General features: G+C 42.6%; 1 protein-coding gene across 1 annotated transcript in view; it reads left to right on the plus strand.

Annotated features, from left to right (window-relative positions):
- Nucleotides 1-7,782: 7,782 nt before the first annotated feature.
- The window catches only part of FRK (fyn related Src family tyrosine kinase), an 83,029-nt gene continuing 75,933 nt past the window's right edge, over nt 7,783-14,878 (plus strand). Inside the window, exon 1 of the mRNA XM_024756665.1 lies at nt 7,783-8,559. Coding sequence (XP_024612433.1) covers nt 8,189-8,559 — 371 coding nt within the window. The 5' untranslated portion in view covers nt 7,783-8,188. The remainder of the gene's footprint in view (nt 8,560-14,878) is intronic.

The raw sequence follows: 14,878 nt of genomic DNA on the forward strand, positions 1-14,878 counted from the left end.
GAGAAATTGGGGTGCGTGCATGCATGCGTGCACACACACACACACACAATCTATTTACTAATGACGCTGTTAACTTACATGGCTCATACAGACCTACTCTCAGACTTTTCAGAGGTCCTTCCATGCTGAAAGCAAGAGCAAGAAAGAGACTCCTCCACCCCATCCATGGGGCTAGGACATAATAGATGGAACCAAAGCATCCTAGTGTTCTATAACATTATTTTATCATTTAAAATTTTATAATAAATGTTGGTATTTTGGAATCTTTTAATGCCAAATCTTAACATAAAATATAAGATTGAAACATACTTTAGTTGATCTACTGGGGGTGATGCAGGTGTAATTTTATTTTATTTTATTTCACTTATTACTATTATTATTTTTGGCTGTGTTGGGTCTTCACTGCTGCACGTGGGCTTTCTCTAGTTGTGGTCAGCAGGGGTCACTCTTCATTGCAGTGCGCAGGCCTCTCGTTGCAGTGGCTTCTCTTGTTGCAGAGCACAGGCTCTAGGCGTGCAGGCTTCAGTAGTTGCAGCACGCGGGCTCAGTAGTTGTGCCACGTGGGCCCTAGAGTGTGCAGGCTTCAGTAGTTGTGGTGTGTGGGCTCAGCCGTTTTGGCTCGCGGGCTCTAGAACTCAGGTTCAGTAGTTGCGGTGAACGGGCTTAGCTGCTCCGTGGCCTGTGGGATCTTCCCAGACCAGGGATCAAACCCATGTCCCCTGCATTGGCAGGTGGATTCTCAACCACTGTGCCACCAGGGGAGTCCTGTAATTTTAATTTTAGTTCATACAAACTTATAAGTTGATATTTTCCTGAAAGAAATATGCGAATGAACGGATGATGAGAGATGGGGAGAGGGATACAGCTGCGGAGGGTGAGAACTAAGAAATGATGGGTGGGATAGCAGTCATGTGGAGAGAATTTCTGTGGAAAACCAGAGATTTTAAAAGAGGTTTTAAAAGGATGTTTTCCCGTGCAGTGTAACTGTCTCCTTCACATCCTCACAGATCCACAGTTTTAGCTGTGTATGTAGCAGTGCTTTTGGAATTGGATATGTTGCCTGCATTTTGCTTTTTTTTTTTTTTTTGCATTACACGGGCCTCTCACTGTTGTGGCCTCTCCCATGGCAGAGCACAGGCTCCGGACGCGCAGGCTCAGCGGCCATGGCTCACGGGCCCAGCCGCTCCGCGGCATGTGGGATCTTCCCGGACCGGGGCACGAACCCGCGTCCCCTGCATCGGCAGGCGGACTCTCAACCACTGCGCCACCAGGGAAACCCTGCATTTTGCTTTTGTTTGAAGTGGGAGTGAGCTGGGAATGTGATAATTTCCTACAGCTGTTTTTAGTAGTACAAGGAGAGGGCACAGGTACCCCAGGGGTGGCCCAGTTACATATTTTCATAATAATGGCTAATATTTATTGGGCAGCTACCACGTCCTGGACCGTGGGCTAAATATTTTAACGCATTTTCTCATTTAATTCTTATAACTCTACGAGGTAAATGTTAGTGTCTAGGAATTGTCAGCATTTTACAGATGAAGAAACTGAGGCTAGGCGGTCAATAATTTATCCAAGACCACAGAGCCAAAGAGTGCCAAGGGAACAGGAATTCTCACCCCAAGCCATGCTGCCTCCTTGAGATAGTGCCCCAGAGACCTCCACTCAAATGGCATCGATTAAACAAGCTATGCTATTTGGGTTCATTTCTTCAGCCAGTTGTGATTCTATCTAACTTTCCTGTTATCTCATGTGCATTAGAAAAGTCTTTTCCATAGCAATATTGAGTAAGGGTTAACCTTTTGAGAGGAGTTAAACCCCAGCAGAGTCATGGCTCTACTAATCTTATTTTGCACATGGAGTTTGGAATTAGCCAAGAAACTTAAAAGATTAACCCTAGGAATCATACTTTAACACTATATATGCTCATGCTCTGTCTACCCAGCCACAAATTTTCTATCGCAGGTTTGTCAAAATATGAGAAGGGCTTAAGGAAAACAAACAAACAAACAAACAGACTTTAGGTGTTTCCATTTTCTATCATTTGGGGGAATTGTGATGGTCTTTAACAGACTAGAGAGAGTCCTCAAGATTACTAAAATAATTTTGCTGCTAGATAGATGAGAACCTTGATTAATGAAGTATTTGTTTAACAGGCAAGGACAAACCACCTGGGTGAAACATGTTTACTTATTTCCATTTTAGAAAAGGCTTATCAGCTGCTTCTAGGAGATTGTATACATGAGAATATTCAGTCCTTTTTGAAAGCAAGTGGGACTTCCCTGGTGGTCCAGTGGTTAAGACTGCGCTTCCACTGCAGTGGGCACAGGTTTGATCCCTGGTCGGGGAACTAAGACTCTGCATGACGTGCGGTGTGGCCCAAAATAAAAAATAAAAAACAATAAAAAGACAGCAAGTTCTTTATCCCTTTACAGATATCTCTAGAATATTTTTCTCAGTATCATGCTGAAATCTAGACATACTATGCCTATTTCATGTCTTTGATAGTGCCAAAGAAAGAAGCAAAGAGCTTTAACCATTTTTGAATTAAAATTTTTTTAAATTTTTTCTTCCAAGCTGAACTGATTTACTTGCAAGCAAGAGAACTCATATCAGTAAAGAAATTCACTGCATAGTTCACTGAGGGGAAATGTCATGGTTTCTGAAGTGTTAGAAATGGAGTTTCCTGGTTATACTCTTTAAGTGTTGAAAACATACCCTTTGGATAGGACAGAATGAGTCCCGTGTTGGCTGATATTTAAAGTAGTCCATTGTCATTGGTCGGGAGAAATACTTCAGTTACGAACAGTAAGGATCTAACGTGCAACGGCTCCTCAAAGTTCATATTCTTCAACAGTTTTAGCTTGTTTCAACTAATGCATTTGGCTTTGATATTCCCTAAGTGCTGCTGTAAGTGAAAATTTTCCCCTTTATAATAGCAATTCCTATGACAAAAGAAAATTGAGGTAATTTGGCATCTTTTTTTCTTTCTTCAGTTTTGAGTCCATGTTGGCTTCTAATAATTAAGATGTCTGCTGGATGTCCAGCCATCTCAACTGAGTTTCAGGCAAGAGGAAAAAGAAGAGAGGGAAGGGAAAGAGAGTAGATCCTCCAGCTGAGTCTCCCTTTTTTAAGGGACTTTCCTGAAACCCCACCCAATGACTTCTGCTTACTTTCTTCTTGGCCACTTCTGGTTGTAAGAAGTCTGCAGCCTTTCACTTCTATAAAAGTAGGGTTCTGTTAGTAGGAAGAACAAACTGGACATTGGATAGGCAAGTAGATGTTTTTGTCTCAGGGAGAAAGAAAGTGCAAGGATTTGCAGATATGGATATATTTTTTGATGTAAGAAAAGGACATTGAATCGGTTAATATTGAACAGATTTGGAATTTCTGTGACAAGTTCATCATTAGAGAAATAGGATATCTGCAGAGTCTAGGAAGAATGGTGGACGATTTGGAAGAGTGCTACTAGAAAATGAGGAGAACCGCATCTAAGTGGGCCGGCATGTAAAAGAACGTTGAGCAGAGCTAAGGGCTTAGCAGGAGTTGGAGATCATTAATTTGTCCTGGTATAAAACTGAGTAGCTGTGGGATTTTTTCTGTTGCAGTGCTCAGCAAATCAGTTACAGAAGCATGGCTAAATTCATTTAACGCTGTGTGTATGTTGGATGTGGGGTTGCAGGAGCTAGTAAAACTCAAGGAAAAGAAAAATTATTTTGGCAGAAATGGACAAGGAGGTTCTAAAGGAGGTATGGGATTTTTATTCAGGCCTCAAAATGCAGACAGAAGTCTGTTGGGAGGAGAAGGAATACCAATAAAAAGCATGGCAAAGGAGACGGGATCAGAGGTGGGAATGAACAAGACCTATTGGAGACACAGTAAACCTGTTTGGCTGAGTGGGAGGGTTAACATAAGGCAGTAATGGAAGGAGGATGTTGAAAGGGTACATCTGATAAAGATCGGATAAAGTGCAAATTTTTCGTCTTGAATTCCAAGCTGTATCTTCCAGGCAATGAGGATCTGTTGAAGGTTATTGTGCAGGAGAGTGATTTAAGATTAATGTGGTGCCAGTGTGCAGTAAGGATGGGAAGGAGAGTGGCTGTAGGCAGGAAAACCGGTTTAGGAGGCTGGCAAAGGAATCTAACATTTGGGAAACAATGCGTGGAAAAAAGGGGACTAAGAGACAACAGACAGAAGGTCACTATCCTTTGTGGTCCCAGCTCTTTTCACGCTCTTTGCTCTCATTCGTGAACACTTGTACACGTGTTTATCTTACCCCAGTGGCTCCTTCCCTTCCCTTCCCTTCCTTCCCCTTCCTTCCTTCTTTCCTTCCTTCCTTCCATCCTTCCCTCCTTCAACAAATACTCATTGAGTATTTACTGCTTACATACTGGACACTGTACAAGGCACTGAAGATTCCAAGAAGGAAATTTTATTCTCCTGGGGAAAACAAACAAGTAAGGGTATCAAGTGGAATTTAATAGGAGACCAAGTAGAAGTGTGTGTGCCAGGTTTTAGGGGCACACAGAGTAGAGGCCCCTAATCTATTATGGCAGAGAAGGTGCTATTTGAACCTGCCTGGAAAAATCACAAGGAAGTCACCAGGGGAGCAGGTAGAGAAAGGAACAAAGGTGCAACAGGAAAGAGGACCTTGGGCTTCAGGGGCGGCTGGTGGCTTGGTGAGCCTGCATCACAGTGTGTATATGTAGGAGTAAAGGGCCGAGAGGTTCGAGAAGTTACCAGAGCCTTGTGTGTCCTGATAAAGACAGCAGGTTCTATTCCAAACATGTTGGAGATCCCTGAAGGATTTTACACAGAAGAATATTAGCCTTTTTTTAGAGTCATTGAAACACAGGAGTTAAAACCTCAGACTCTGGAGTCAGATTGAGACCAGGGTGTTACTCATGGTTCAGCCACATGGGGGCTGTGTGACCTTGGGCAAGTTACTTAACCCCTCTGCTTCAGTTTCTTCTTCACTGAAATTAAAAAAAATACTACCTGCCTCACAGGTATTGTTGTTTTTTATTTTCTGAGAGTTAAATGATGTATCATTTGTAACATTCTTAGCACAGTGCCTGGCACATAGAAAGCCCTCAAAACTGATAGCTACTTTTACTAGTACTCATATCACCTCTGGCATTGTTACTATTATAAAAACTGCTCTGGGAGTGGTGTGCAAGATGAGTCAGAAATACGAGATAAACTGGAGGAAAGGGGATTAGTTACGAGCCCTCTGGAATAATCTAGGGAAGAATATTTGTTTTGTTCAACACCCAGCTGTCATTCAGAAGGAATAAAAAAAAAATGTAGAATAAATGGAAAGACAGACAAGTGGAATTTAGTGATTGATTAGCTCAAAGAAACCGGGGAAAGAGTAAAAGATGACTGCAAGGCTTCAAGCTTGGGTGACTGTAGAATTCTGGTGCTATCGACACAAGGAAACCCTTTCTCTCCCCACCCCTTGCCTCAGGTTTCTCAGGCCATTGCTTACCTGATGTCTTTGGATGGCTGGTTTCTTTTTTCAATTTCATTCACTAGCTCAGTGACGGTGCTGTACAGGTCTGCCACTCTGTCTTGTTCTGGAATGCCTTGTCATAACAATAATGGAGGCATATTTGAATTTAGAAACTTCAAATTTCTTAAGTCTTAAACTCCACTTACAAATTGGTTTTGAATACATCTCTCTAGTTGCTTCCAAATCTTATTTCATATTCTAGATCATGTAGATATCTCTGGAAGGACTTTAGCACCTATGCCTCTGTTTAGGGGCATTAATAGGATCCTACACTTTTTACAATTAATATTGTGTTTGGAACAAAATATTCTTATGGCTTCTCAATATTATATAATCATTACTTTCTCTTCTGTTTTATATTGGAATTATATTTTCGGTCCCATATCACAAACAAACCTGGCTTGGCTTTTGGCTTTTCTCTTCCTGCCAAATTAGTACTTTCTACTCTGACTCTGAAGACAGTTGGAGAAACCTAGAACATGAGATCTTGTTTTAACCAAATGATCTGTCTGCCATGAATGCCTGATTTTAGTACAAGGAAATAGCAGGAGGGGCTAAGGCCATGGTCCTCTGGTTGTCTTTCTTTTCTTCTTTTTTTCTTTTTCTTGAGTTCAGTTATTCTGATTACAAAAAATGCCTTGCTATTTGACAAAGAACAGGAATTTTGAGTTTGTACTGGGGTTAGGTTAGCCAGGTCCAAGGCTCCAGCAACATTTAGAGAAACTGTTTTTAAGAGAACAACTTGGGGGCTTCCCTGGTGGTGCAGTGGTTGAGAGTCTGCTTGCCGATGCAGGGGACACGGGTTCGTGCCCCGGTCCGGGAAGATCCCACATGCCGCGGAGCGGCTGGGCCCGTGAGCCATGACCGCAGAGCCTGCGCGTCAGGAGCCTGTGCTCCGCAACGGGAGAGGCCACAACAGTGAGAGGCCCGTGTACCACAAAAAAAAAAAAAAAAAGAGAACAACTTGGTAATAAAGGCCTTATACAAAAAGAAGTGACACATCATAAACAAGTCTGCAGTGTTCTCTACTAGTGAAAATGGCCTTGTGTTGACCCATCTAAACTTACTGCCTATGTGTTCTTTGGGATCCAGGGCACCCATTTGTGAGACAGCTGCCCTGAACTAGGGAAAGTAGAGCAAAACTCACTGCCTATCGTGATGGCTGCGCTGATGTCAGCTTCATTAGTTCCTGAGCTCCTGCCAGCGAAGTTAGCAAGAACTAGTGCAGCCCTGGAGTCAAAGTTGAATAGAAGGAGCTTCCACAGCAGCTCACATGCAGCCCTCCTACTCTTTCTCTCCGCTGGTCACCTAGTCTGCGCGTGTGTGCGTGTGTGTGTGTGTGTGTGTGTTTCTGAAAAAGTACATGAAGGATGGGAAATTACATGTCTTTGTGGGAAAATGCAGTGTTTTGGTTTCTCACCGTTTTAGTCAGCTGCTCTTGTATTTTTCCAGACTGTAAATGTATTTTGAGGCTATTAAAATCTATTCACAGTGATTTTAAAAAAAGGTAGGAACTCAATGGCTCTTTCCCAATTGCCCTTTTGTCCAGTAACAAATACCCAAACACTTTAATTTTCCATTTTATTCTCCTTAGTGGTGGCAAAACTATCCTACTTGTCCTTATGGAAGAAAAATATCTCTGCCTTTAATTTCTGTGCTGGTAGCATAGCAGGACAAAATGGTCCCTGTGCTGGCCTATTTGTCCAGGAGCATGATTTTTTTTTTTTTTTTTTTTTTTTTTTCAATACACGGGCCTCTCACTGTTGTGGCCATGCAATACGCAGACCTCTCACTGTTGTGGCCTCTCCCGTTGTGGAGCATAGGCTCCGGGCGCGCAGGCCCAGCGGCCATGGCCTAGGGGCCCAGCCGCTCCGCGGCATGCGGCATCTCCCCGGACCGGGGCACGAACCCGCATCCCCTGCATCGGCAGGCGGACTCTCAACCACTGCGCCACCAGGGAAACTCGGGAGCATGGAATTTGACAGCTGCTTTTAAGAGTTTGGCTCCCTGGTGAGGGCGCTAGTCTCTCGGGTGTGGGAGAAGGGAGAGGCAGAGAGGACGGGAATCCCATTTAGCTCACAGACACAAAAGAACCAGGAAGTAAGAAGAAATTATTACAGTCTGTTCCTAGCTCAGGATGTTAAAGGCAGAAGGCTGGGCCGGTTGGTTATTCATTGGCAAAAAAGAAAGAGCAGTGGGGGTCAGGACTGGTCAAACCACAGACAGACCTGACGCGGGAGAGAGCTGCTGGCAAAGGTAAGACGTGGAGATCTTACCTGGAGTTCACCTCTTTCGCTTGGTAACTTTTTCTTGGGACAAGAGGCAAGAGGACTCTTTTCTGTTCTCAGACGTTTGTCTAAATAAAGCCCTCTCAAATTTATTTTTGTGGTGGGATTCCTAAGCAGACAAGAAGAAAAGTCACTCTCCCACCGAGCAGCTGCCCAGCTCCCACCAGGTTTTGCTCTGGGGCAGCAGCTACGGGCACAGAAAGCAAGCCGGTGAGTCTCTCCAAGGAGGTCCGCCGGACTGCTGGGAACCAGGGCTTGGGTACACGCTCCCCAAACCTGGAGGACTGGTGCTGATTTCAAAGTTTCCAGGTGGAGGAAGAGAAAGTGGATCTGCAGAGAGTAAGGGGAGAGGGAGAAGCCCCTCTCCCCCACTGCCCACGGGGGCGCCATGGGTAACATCTGCCTGAGGCTCCGGACGTACCTGGAGCCCTGTCTCCCCTGCTTGTCTCAGGAGGCAGACAAGTCGGTGGTGATTCAGAACCCGTGGACTGTCTGCCCCCCCGATCCTCCCCGGCCACCGCCTCCGGAGCCCGAGAGAAGCCAGGGCCAGTACTTTGTGGCTCTGTTTGATTACCAGGCTCGGACCGCAGAGGACCTGAGCTTCCGCGCGGGCGACAAGCTCCAAGTCTTGGACACATCCCACGAGGGTTGGTGGCTCGCCAGGCACTTGGAGAAAAGGGCAGACGGCTCCGACCAGCAGCTGCAGGGCTATATTCCTTCTAACTATGTGGCTGAGGACAGGAGCCTCCAGGCAGAGCCGTGAGTAGTACACACATTTTATTTCTCAGCTCTCTGAGGGCGGGTAATGAGGTTTCCTTCTTACCTATCTGCAAACCCACTAATTTTCAAAGAGCTGCCTGGAAAGTATAAGGAAGTACTGGCAAGAATCTTCTAATTGAAACACACCTCCCCTGCTAGGTGAGAGTGAAACTGGAAGGTAACTGTTGAAATGACTTCTATTAACAGTTTGTATACCCACAAGCCCTGGGTGCATTTTCATCAACATAAACGAATGGTGCATTTAATGATCTATCTTTTCTTTGGCTGTAAAATAAGTCATGCCTCACTTTAACATAGAACTGCATCTCATTTGCAGGTATATCATAGATCTTCCTTAAACTACACTTGCAAATCTAAAGTCCAGCTCTCTCTGTTTTTAAACTTTTGGAAGCATCAACTCCAGTTCTGATAGGCACACACAGGGGTAACTAATGTAGAAGGTCACATTTAGAAGATGCTACATTTTCCCAGTGAAATCATGACTGGATATTTTTGAGTCCCAGATATGGAGTTATGCTACCCAAATTATGATATCTTTTGGGTTTTATTATGATTAGAAACTAGCCAGCTACAGATGTTTTGGAAGTTTTAACAAGAAAAATAATGACATTATTTCTCCAGAGAAGGAGGTTAAGACTTTACCCTGATATTTGAATAAATCCTATGAGTTATAGTGGAACCAAGGAAGAAAACTTTATGTACTTATGCACGTATCCATCTGTCCATCCATCCATCCATGCAAGTGTCAGGTGGAGTAGTGGCATGGGGGGAGAAGTGGCAATGTTATGCTAGTGGTAGTTGAATATAAAGTAGATAAAGCAAGGTCTTGACACCATTGTCATACTTGGGGTCTGGTGTGTTGAGAAGCAGGCTGACTGCTACTTACCCTAAACTTCTTGCTGCCTGGTTGCAGTGAAACCTAAGACTGGGAATGTCTCTCAGGACTCATTTTATAGAGTGGGTCCTTAGTAGAGGAACCTCTGGGGATTCACTCATTTTCTCATGTGTTTTTTCTTTTGATGTGAGCTGCAGCATCCCTTACTGGCCCAGGTAATAAAATTGTAGGAAGAGCCATGGTGCGTTGTTGCTGATTTCCAAACTCAAATTCAAATACAAAAGGGGGTTGGGGGGCTTTTGAGATTCTTTCCAACGCCAAGGGCCTGTAAATGTTAGGAAGTGTCTTATTTTACACCTAGATAGAAATGTCTTCCATTTCTATACACTAACAATGAAAAATCTGAAAGAGAAATTAAGGAAACACTCCCATTTACCATTGCAACAAAAAGAATAAAATACCTAGGAATAAACCTACCCAAGGAGACAAAAGACCTGTATGCAGAAAACTGTAAGACACTGATGAAAGAAATTAAAGATGATACCAACAGGTGGAGAGATATACCATGTTCTTGGATTGGAAGAATCAATATTGTGAAAATGACTCTACTACCCAAAGCAATCTACAGATTCAATGCAATCCCTATCAAACTACCAATGACATTTTTCACAGAACTAGAACAAAATATTTCACAATTTGTATGGAAACACAAAAGACCCCGAATAGCCAAAGCAATCTTGAGAAAGAAAAATGGAGCTGGAGGAATCAGGCTCCCTGACTTCAGACTATACTATAAAGCTACAGTAATCAAGACAGTATGGTACTGGCACAAAAACAGAAATATAGATTAATGGAACAGGATAGACAGCCCAGAGATAAACCCACGCACATATGGTCATCTTATCTTTGATAAAGGAGGCAAGGATATACAATAGAGAAAAGACAGACCTTCAATAAGTGGTGCTGGGAAAACTAGACAGCTACATGTAAAAGAATGAAATTAGAACACTCCCTACACCATACACAGAAATAAACTCAAAATAGATTAAAGACTTGAATGTAAGGCAAGACACTATAAAACTATTAGAGGAAAACATAGGCAGAAAACTCTATGACATAAATCACAGCAAGATCCTTTTTGACCCACCTCCTAGAGAAATGGAAATAAACACAAAATAAACCAAATGGGACCTAATGAAACTTAAAAGCTTTTGCACAGCAAAGGAAACCATAAACAAGACGAAAAGACAACCCTCAGAATGGGAGAAAATATTTGCAAATGAAGCAACTGACAAAGGATTAATCTCCAAAATTTACAAGCAGCTCATGCAACTCAATATCAAAATAACAAACAACCCAATCCAAAAATGGGCAGAAGACCTAAATAGACATTTCTCCAAAGAAGATATACAGATTTCCAACAAACACATGAAAGGATGCTCAGCATCACTAATCATTAGAGAAATGCAAATGAAAACTACAGTGAGGTATCACCTCACACCGGTCAGAATGGGCATCATCAAAAAATCTACAAACGATAAATGCTCGAGAGAGTGTGGAGAAAAGGGAACCCTCTTGCACTGTTGGTGGGAATGTAAATTGATACAGCCACTATGGAGAACAGTATGGAGTTTCCTTAAGAAACTAAAAATAGAACTAGCATAGTACCCAGCAATCCCACTACTGGGCATATACCCTGAGAAAACCATAATTCAAAAAGAGTCATGTACCACAATGTTCATTGCAGCTCTATTTACAATAGCCAGGACTTGGAAGCAACCTAAGTGTCCATCGACAGATGAATGGATAAAGAAGGTGTGGCACATATATGCAATGGAATATTACTCAGCCAATAAATGAAACAAAATTGAGTTATTTGTAGTGAGGTGGATGGACCTAGAGTCTGTCATACAGAGTGAAATAAGTCAGAAAGAGTAAAACAAATAACATATTCTAACACATATATATGGAATCTAAAAAAAAAAAAAAAGGTTCTGAAGAACCTAGGGGCAGGACAGGAATAAAGAGGCAGATGTAGAGAGTAGACTTGAGGACACGGGGAGGGGTAAGGGTAAGGTGGGACGAAGTGAGAGAGTGGCATGGACATATATACACTACCAACTGTAAAATAGATAGCTAGTGGGAAGCTGCCACATGGCACAGGGAGATCAGCTCTGTGCTTTGTGACCACCTAGAGGGGTGGGATTGGGAGGGAGACACAAGAGGGAGGGGATATGGGGATACATGTATACATATAGCTGATTCACTTTGTTATGCAGCAGAAACTAACATAACATTGTAAAGCAATTATACTCCAGTAAAGATGTTAAAAAAAAAAAAAAAAGAGAATCCGATCTTGTTTTTGTCCTGATCCGTCGTGGTCACAGAGTGGCCTTTTCTGATGTTGGTATTCTGTGACGTTGTTTGTGTTCAAGAGGAGAACACCCAGGCCTGGTCGTAAGTGCCAGGCAAACTCCTGGACTCTAGGGTCTGCTTTTCTCTTTTTCAGCCAGCATAATACAGATGCTGCTAAATGCTGTAGAGTCACACAACTGTCTGTGATGTAGCATGCACTTAAAAATAATATCTTGGGCTTCCCTGGTGGCGCCGTGGTTGAGAGTCCGCCTGCCGATGCAGGGGACACGGGTTCGTGCCCCGGTCCGGGAGGATCCCACATGCTGTGGAGCGGCTGGGCCCATGAGCCATGGCCGCTGAGCCTGCGCGTCCTGAGCCTGTGCTTCGCAACGGGAGAGGCCACGACAGTGAGAGGCCCGTGTACAGCAAAAAAAAAAAAAAAAAAAAATCTTAATGGATGAATGAGGAAACAAATACGTGGCTGAATGTATGCAGACGTAGAAGAGACAAGTCCTGCTTTGGGGAGAATCACACCTTTCTTTCTTTCAGGGTTCAGCTCTCATGACCCCCTTCCAGCCTGCCTCTGGAGCTTGTACTTTTATCGTATAATGGCTAGTTGTACAACTTCTCTCTTTCATATAAGACTGTGAAGTCTTTGAGGGCAGGATACTTGTGTTTCCTGTATCATGCCTGGAAATCTATTTAAGGCAGTGCTTGTGCTCCAGCGAATTTATAATCTCAGGAGGTGAGACTCTCTATTTCCTCTTGAAGTTGTAGATTCTGTGTAGTAGAAGCACTGTCCCATTCAGTTTTACTCAATGCTTATTGACGGGACAATTCAGTACAAATTGTTGAACATGGCAGAAGGGAAGTAAAAGTATATTCAGGGAATGGGAAGTTGTACAGTTTAGTTGAAGCATTTACGGAGAGAGCAATGAGAAATCTGGAAAAAGAGGTTGGGACTAGGTTTTGGAAAAGACCATGTGTGTCACGTTAAAGAGTTTGGGTTTTGTCTGATAGGAAATAGATGGAAATAAGAACTTTGAAAAGGCAGTGATGATGTGAGAATGGAATGGAGAAGAGAGAGGCTAGGCAGGAGTAGGGAAGTTGTACCAAATGTCTCCAGCATGAGGTTGTCAGGGTTTAATTTCTAATTGTGGTACTGTTAAAAAAAAAGAAGAGTAGGAATATGAATAATCTCATGAATGAAAAATCGAGAGGACTTAGGGGAAGGGAAATAATTAGCACTTTTAAGTACCTTTGATGTGCTGAGCACACAAAACCATATATATGAGCTAATTTAATCTTTATAATAGCCCTGCAAGGCAGGTTTTCTTATCACTGTTTTTAGGATGAGAAAATTGAAACTCAAATTTAAATAAATCCAAGAGCATTCTTATGTGGTAAATAGTTGAGGCAAAACTACAAATTAGATGTAGAAGAGAAAGAGAGAGAATTAAAAATGTTATTTGGGACCACGTGAAATAGTAAGAGAAATATACATTTCATAAAGTACTTCTTATTAGGGGGTGTGGTTGAAACAGAAAAGCTGACAACACATTCGCTTTTAGGCATGTTGAATGTGAAGTACTAATAAGTCATCTCAATGACAATGTCCAGGAGAAGTGTAGAAATACAAAAGTGTGGGCAAAAAGAAAAGTCTATTCTGTGAAGATAGATTTTTGAAGGCATTCACACCGAGGTGTTATAGATATTACAGGAATATAAGAACTGCAGGGCATTGTAGGCTTTGCAAGGATTATGAGAACCATAGTGTGAGACTTTAAGAAACAGAAGGGGCCAAAGGTTAACTCTTTAGAAATTCCCGTCATTTATGTGAGTAGATGCGGTGAGTAGACTGTAGTAACGGCCCGGTTTTTTATACCTCCTTACTACACACCCTCGGGTAGTCTCCCCCCACACAAAATCTTCGTTGACCACGGAACTTGCTTTGGCCAATGGGACGATAGTAAACGTGACAAAAATAGAGATTGAAAAGGGCTTGCATGTTGGGGCTTGCTTTCTTATTGCTCTTGGAGTTCTGTAACTACTATGAAAAAACTCAAGCAAACCTCCTGGAGGAGGGAAAACCATGTGAAGAGAAGCCCTATTTTGTCCTAGCTGACTTACCAGCTGAGTGGAGACTCATGAGCCCAGCTAAGGTCAGTGGAGCCCATCCCAAATTGCACACCTTTAGATTCCTGAGTTAACCAAACACAGTTAGTTCTTCATATCTATAGGTTTTGTATCTGTGTATTCAGCTAAATGTGATAAAAACTAGTTGGAAAAAAAAATCCAAAAAGTTCCAAAAAGTGAAACTTGAATTCACCACATGTTGGCAACGGTTTACATAGCATTTATGTTGTATTAGGTATTATAAGTAATCCAGAGATGATTTAAAGTATCTTTAAGGGATGTGCATAGGTTATATGCAAATAGTACACCATTTTATATAGGGGCCTTGAGCCTCCACAGATATCGGTATCCTGGAACCAATCCCCCTCAGATAAGGAGGGAAGACTGTAGTTGTTATGAAGCAAAACCTAACTCATACAGGGAAGAAGAGCCCCTGAAGGAAACAATGAGCATCTTACTCAAAATAAGAAGATAAAATGTCAAGAAGGATGTTTAAGTCAAATGCTAAACAAAGGTCAGAGTAATGAGGAAGAGGTAAAGACCATTAGATTTGCTGGAAGATTACTGGTGACACTAAAAAGCAGTTTTATAATGTAAATACAGATGATGTCATTCAGTAAAGAGAGTGAGCGAGTTATAACAAGGAACTTCATGCTGTGTCTGGGACTCTGAACTGGGAGGTTTAGGCTAGGTTGAGTCATAGAAAAAGTATTGTATGATAGGGCTCTACACGTGGGACTTGGGTCCATCCTGAGAACCTGAGCTGAGGAAAAGCAAAATTAAAAGAGGCAGTGGAACTTAGCTGCCTCCGTCTCTGAGCAGAGTATGCAGGGTCCTAAGGACTATATCTGTTTGGTTGGGATTTACCAAAAATTTCACCTTCTCTAGGGCATCAAAGTTGGTAGCTTTTAAACATCCTCTGATAAGTTTAGATATTTAGATTTAGAAGTTGGGGCAGAGTGAGGATAAGTC

Source organism: Neophocaena asiaeorientalis, unplaced genomic scaffold (genome assembly GCF_003031525.2).
Source record: "Neophocaena asiaeorientalis asiaeorientalis breed wild unplaced genomic scaffold, Neophocaena_asiaeorientalis_V1.1 scaffold125, whole genome shotgun sequence".
Classification (NCBI taxonomy): Eukaryota; Metazoa; Chordata; class Mammalia; order Artiodactyla; family Phocoenidae; genus Neophocaena; species Neophocaena asiaeorientalis.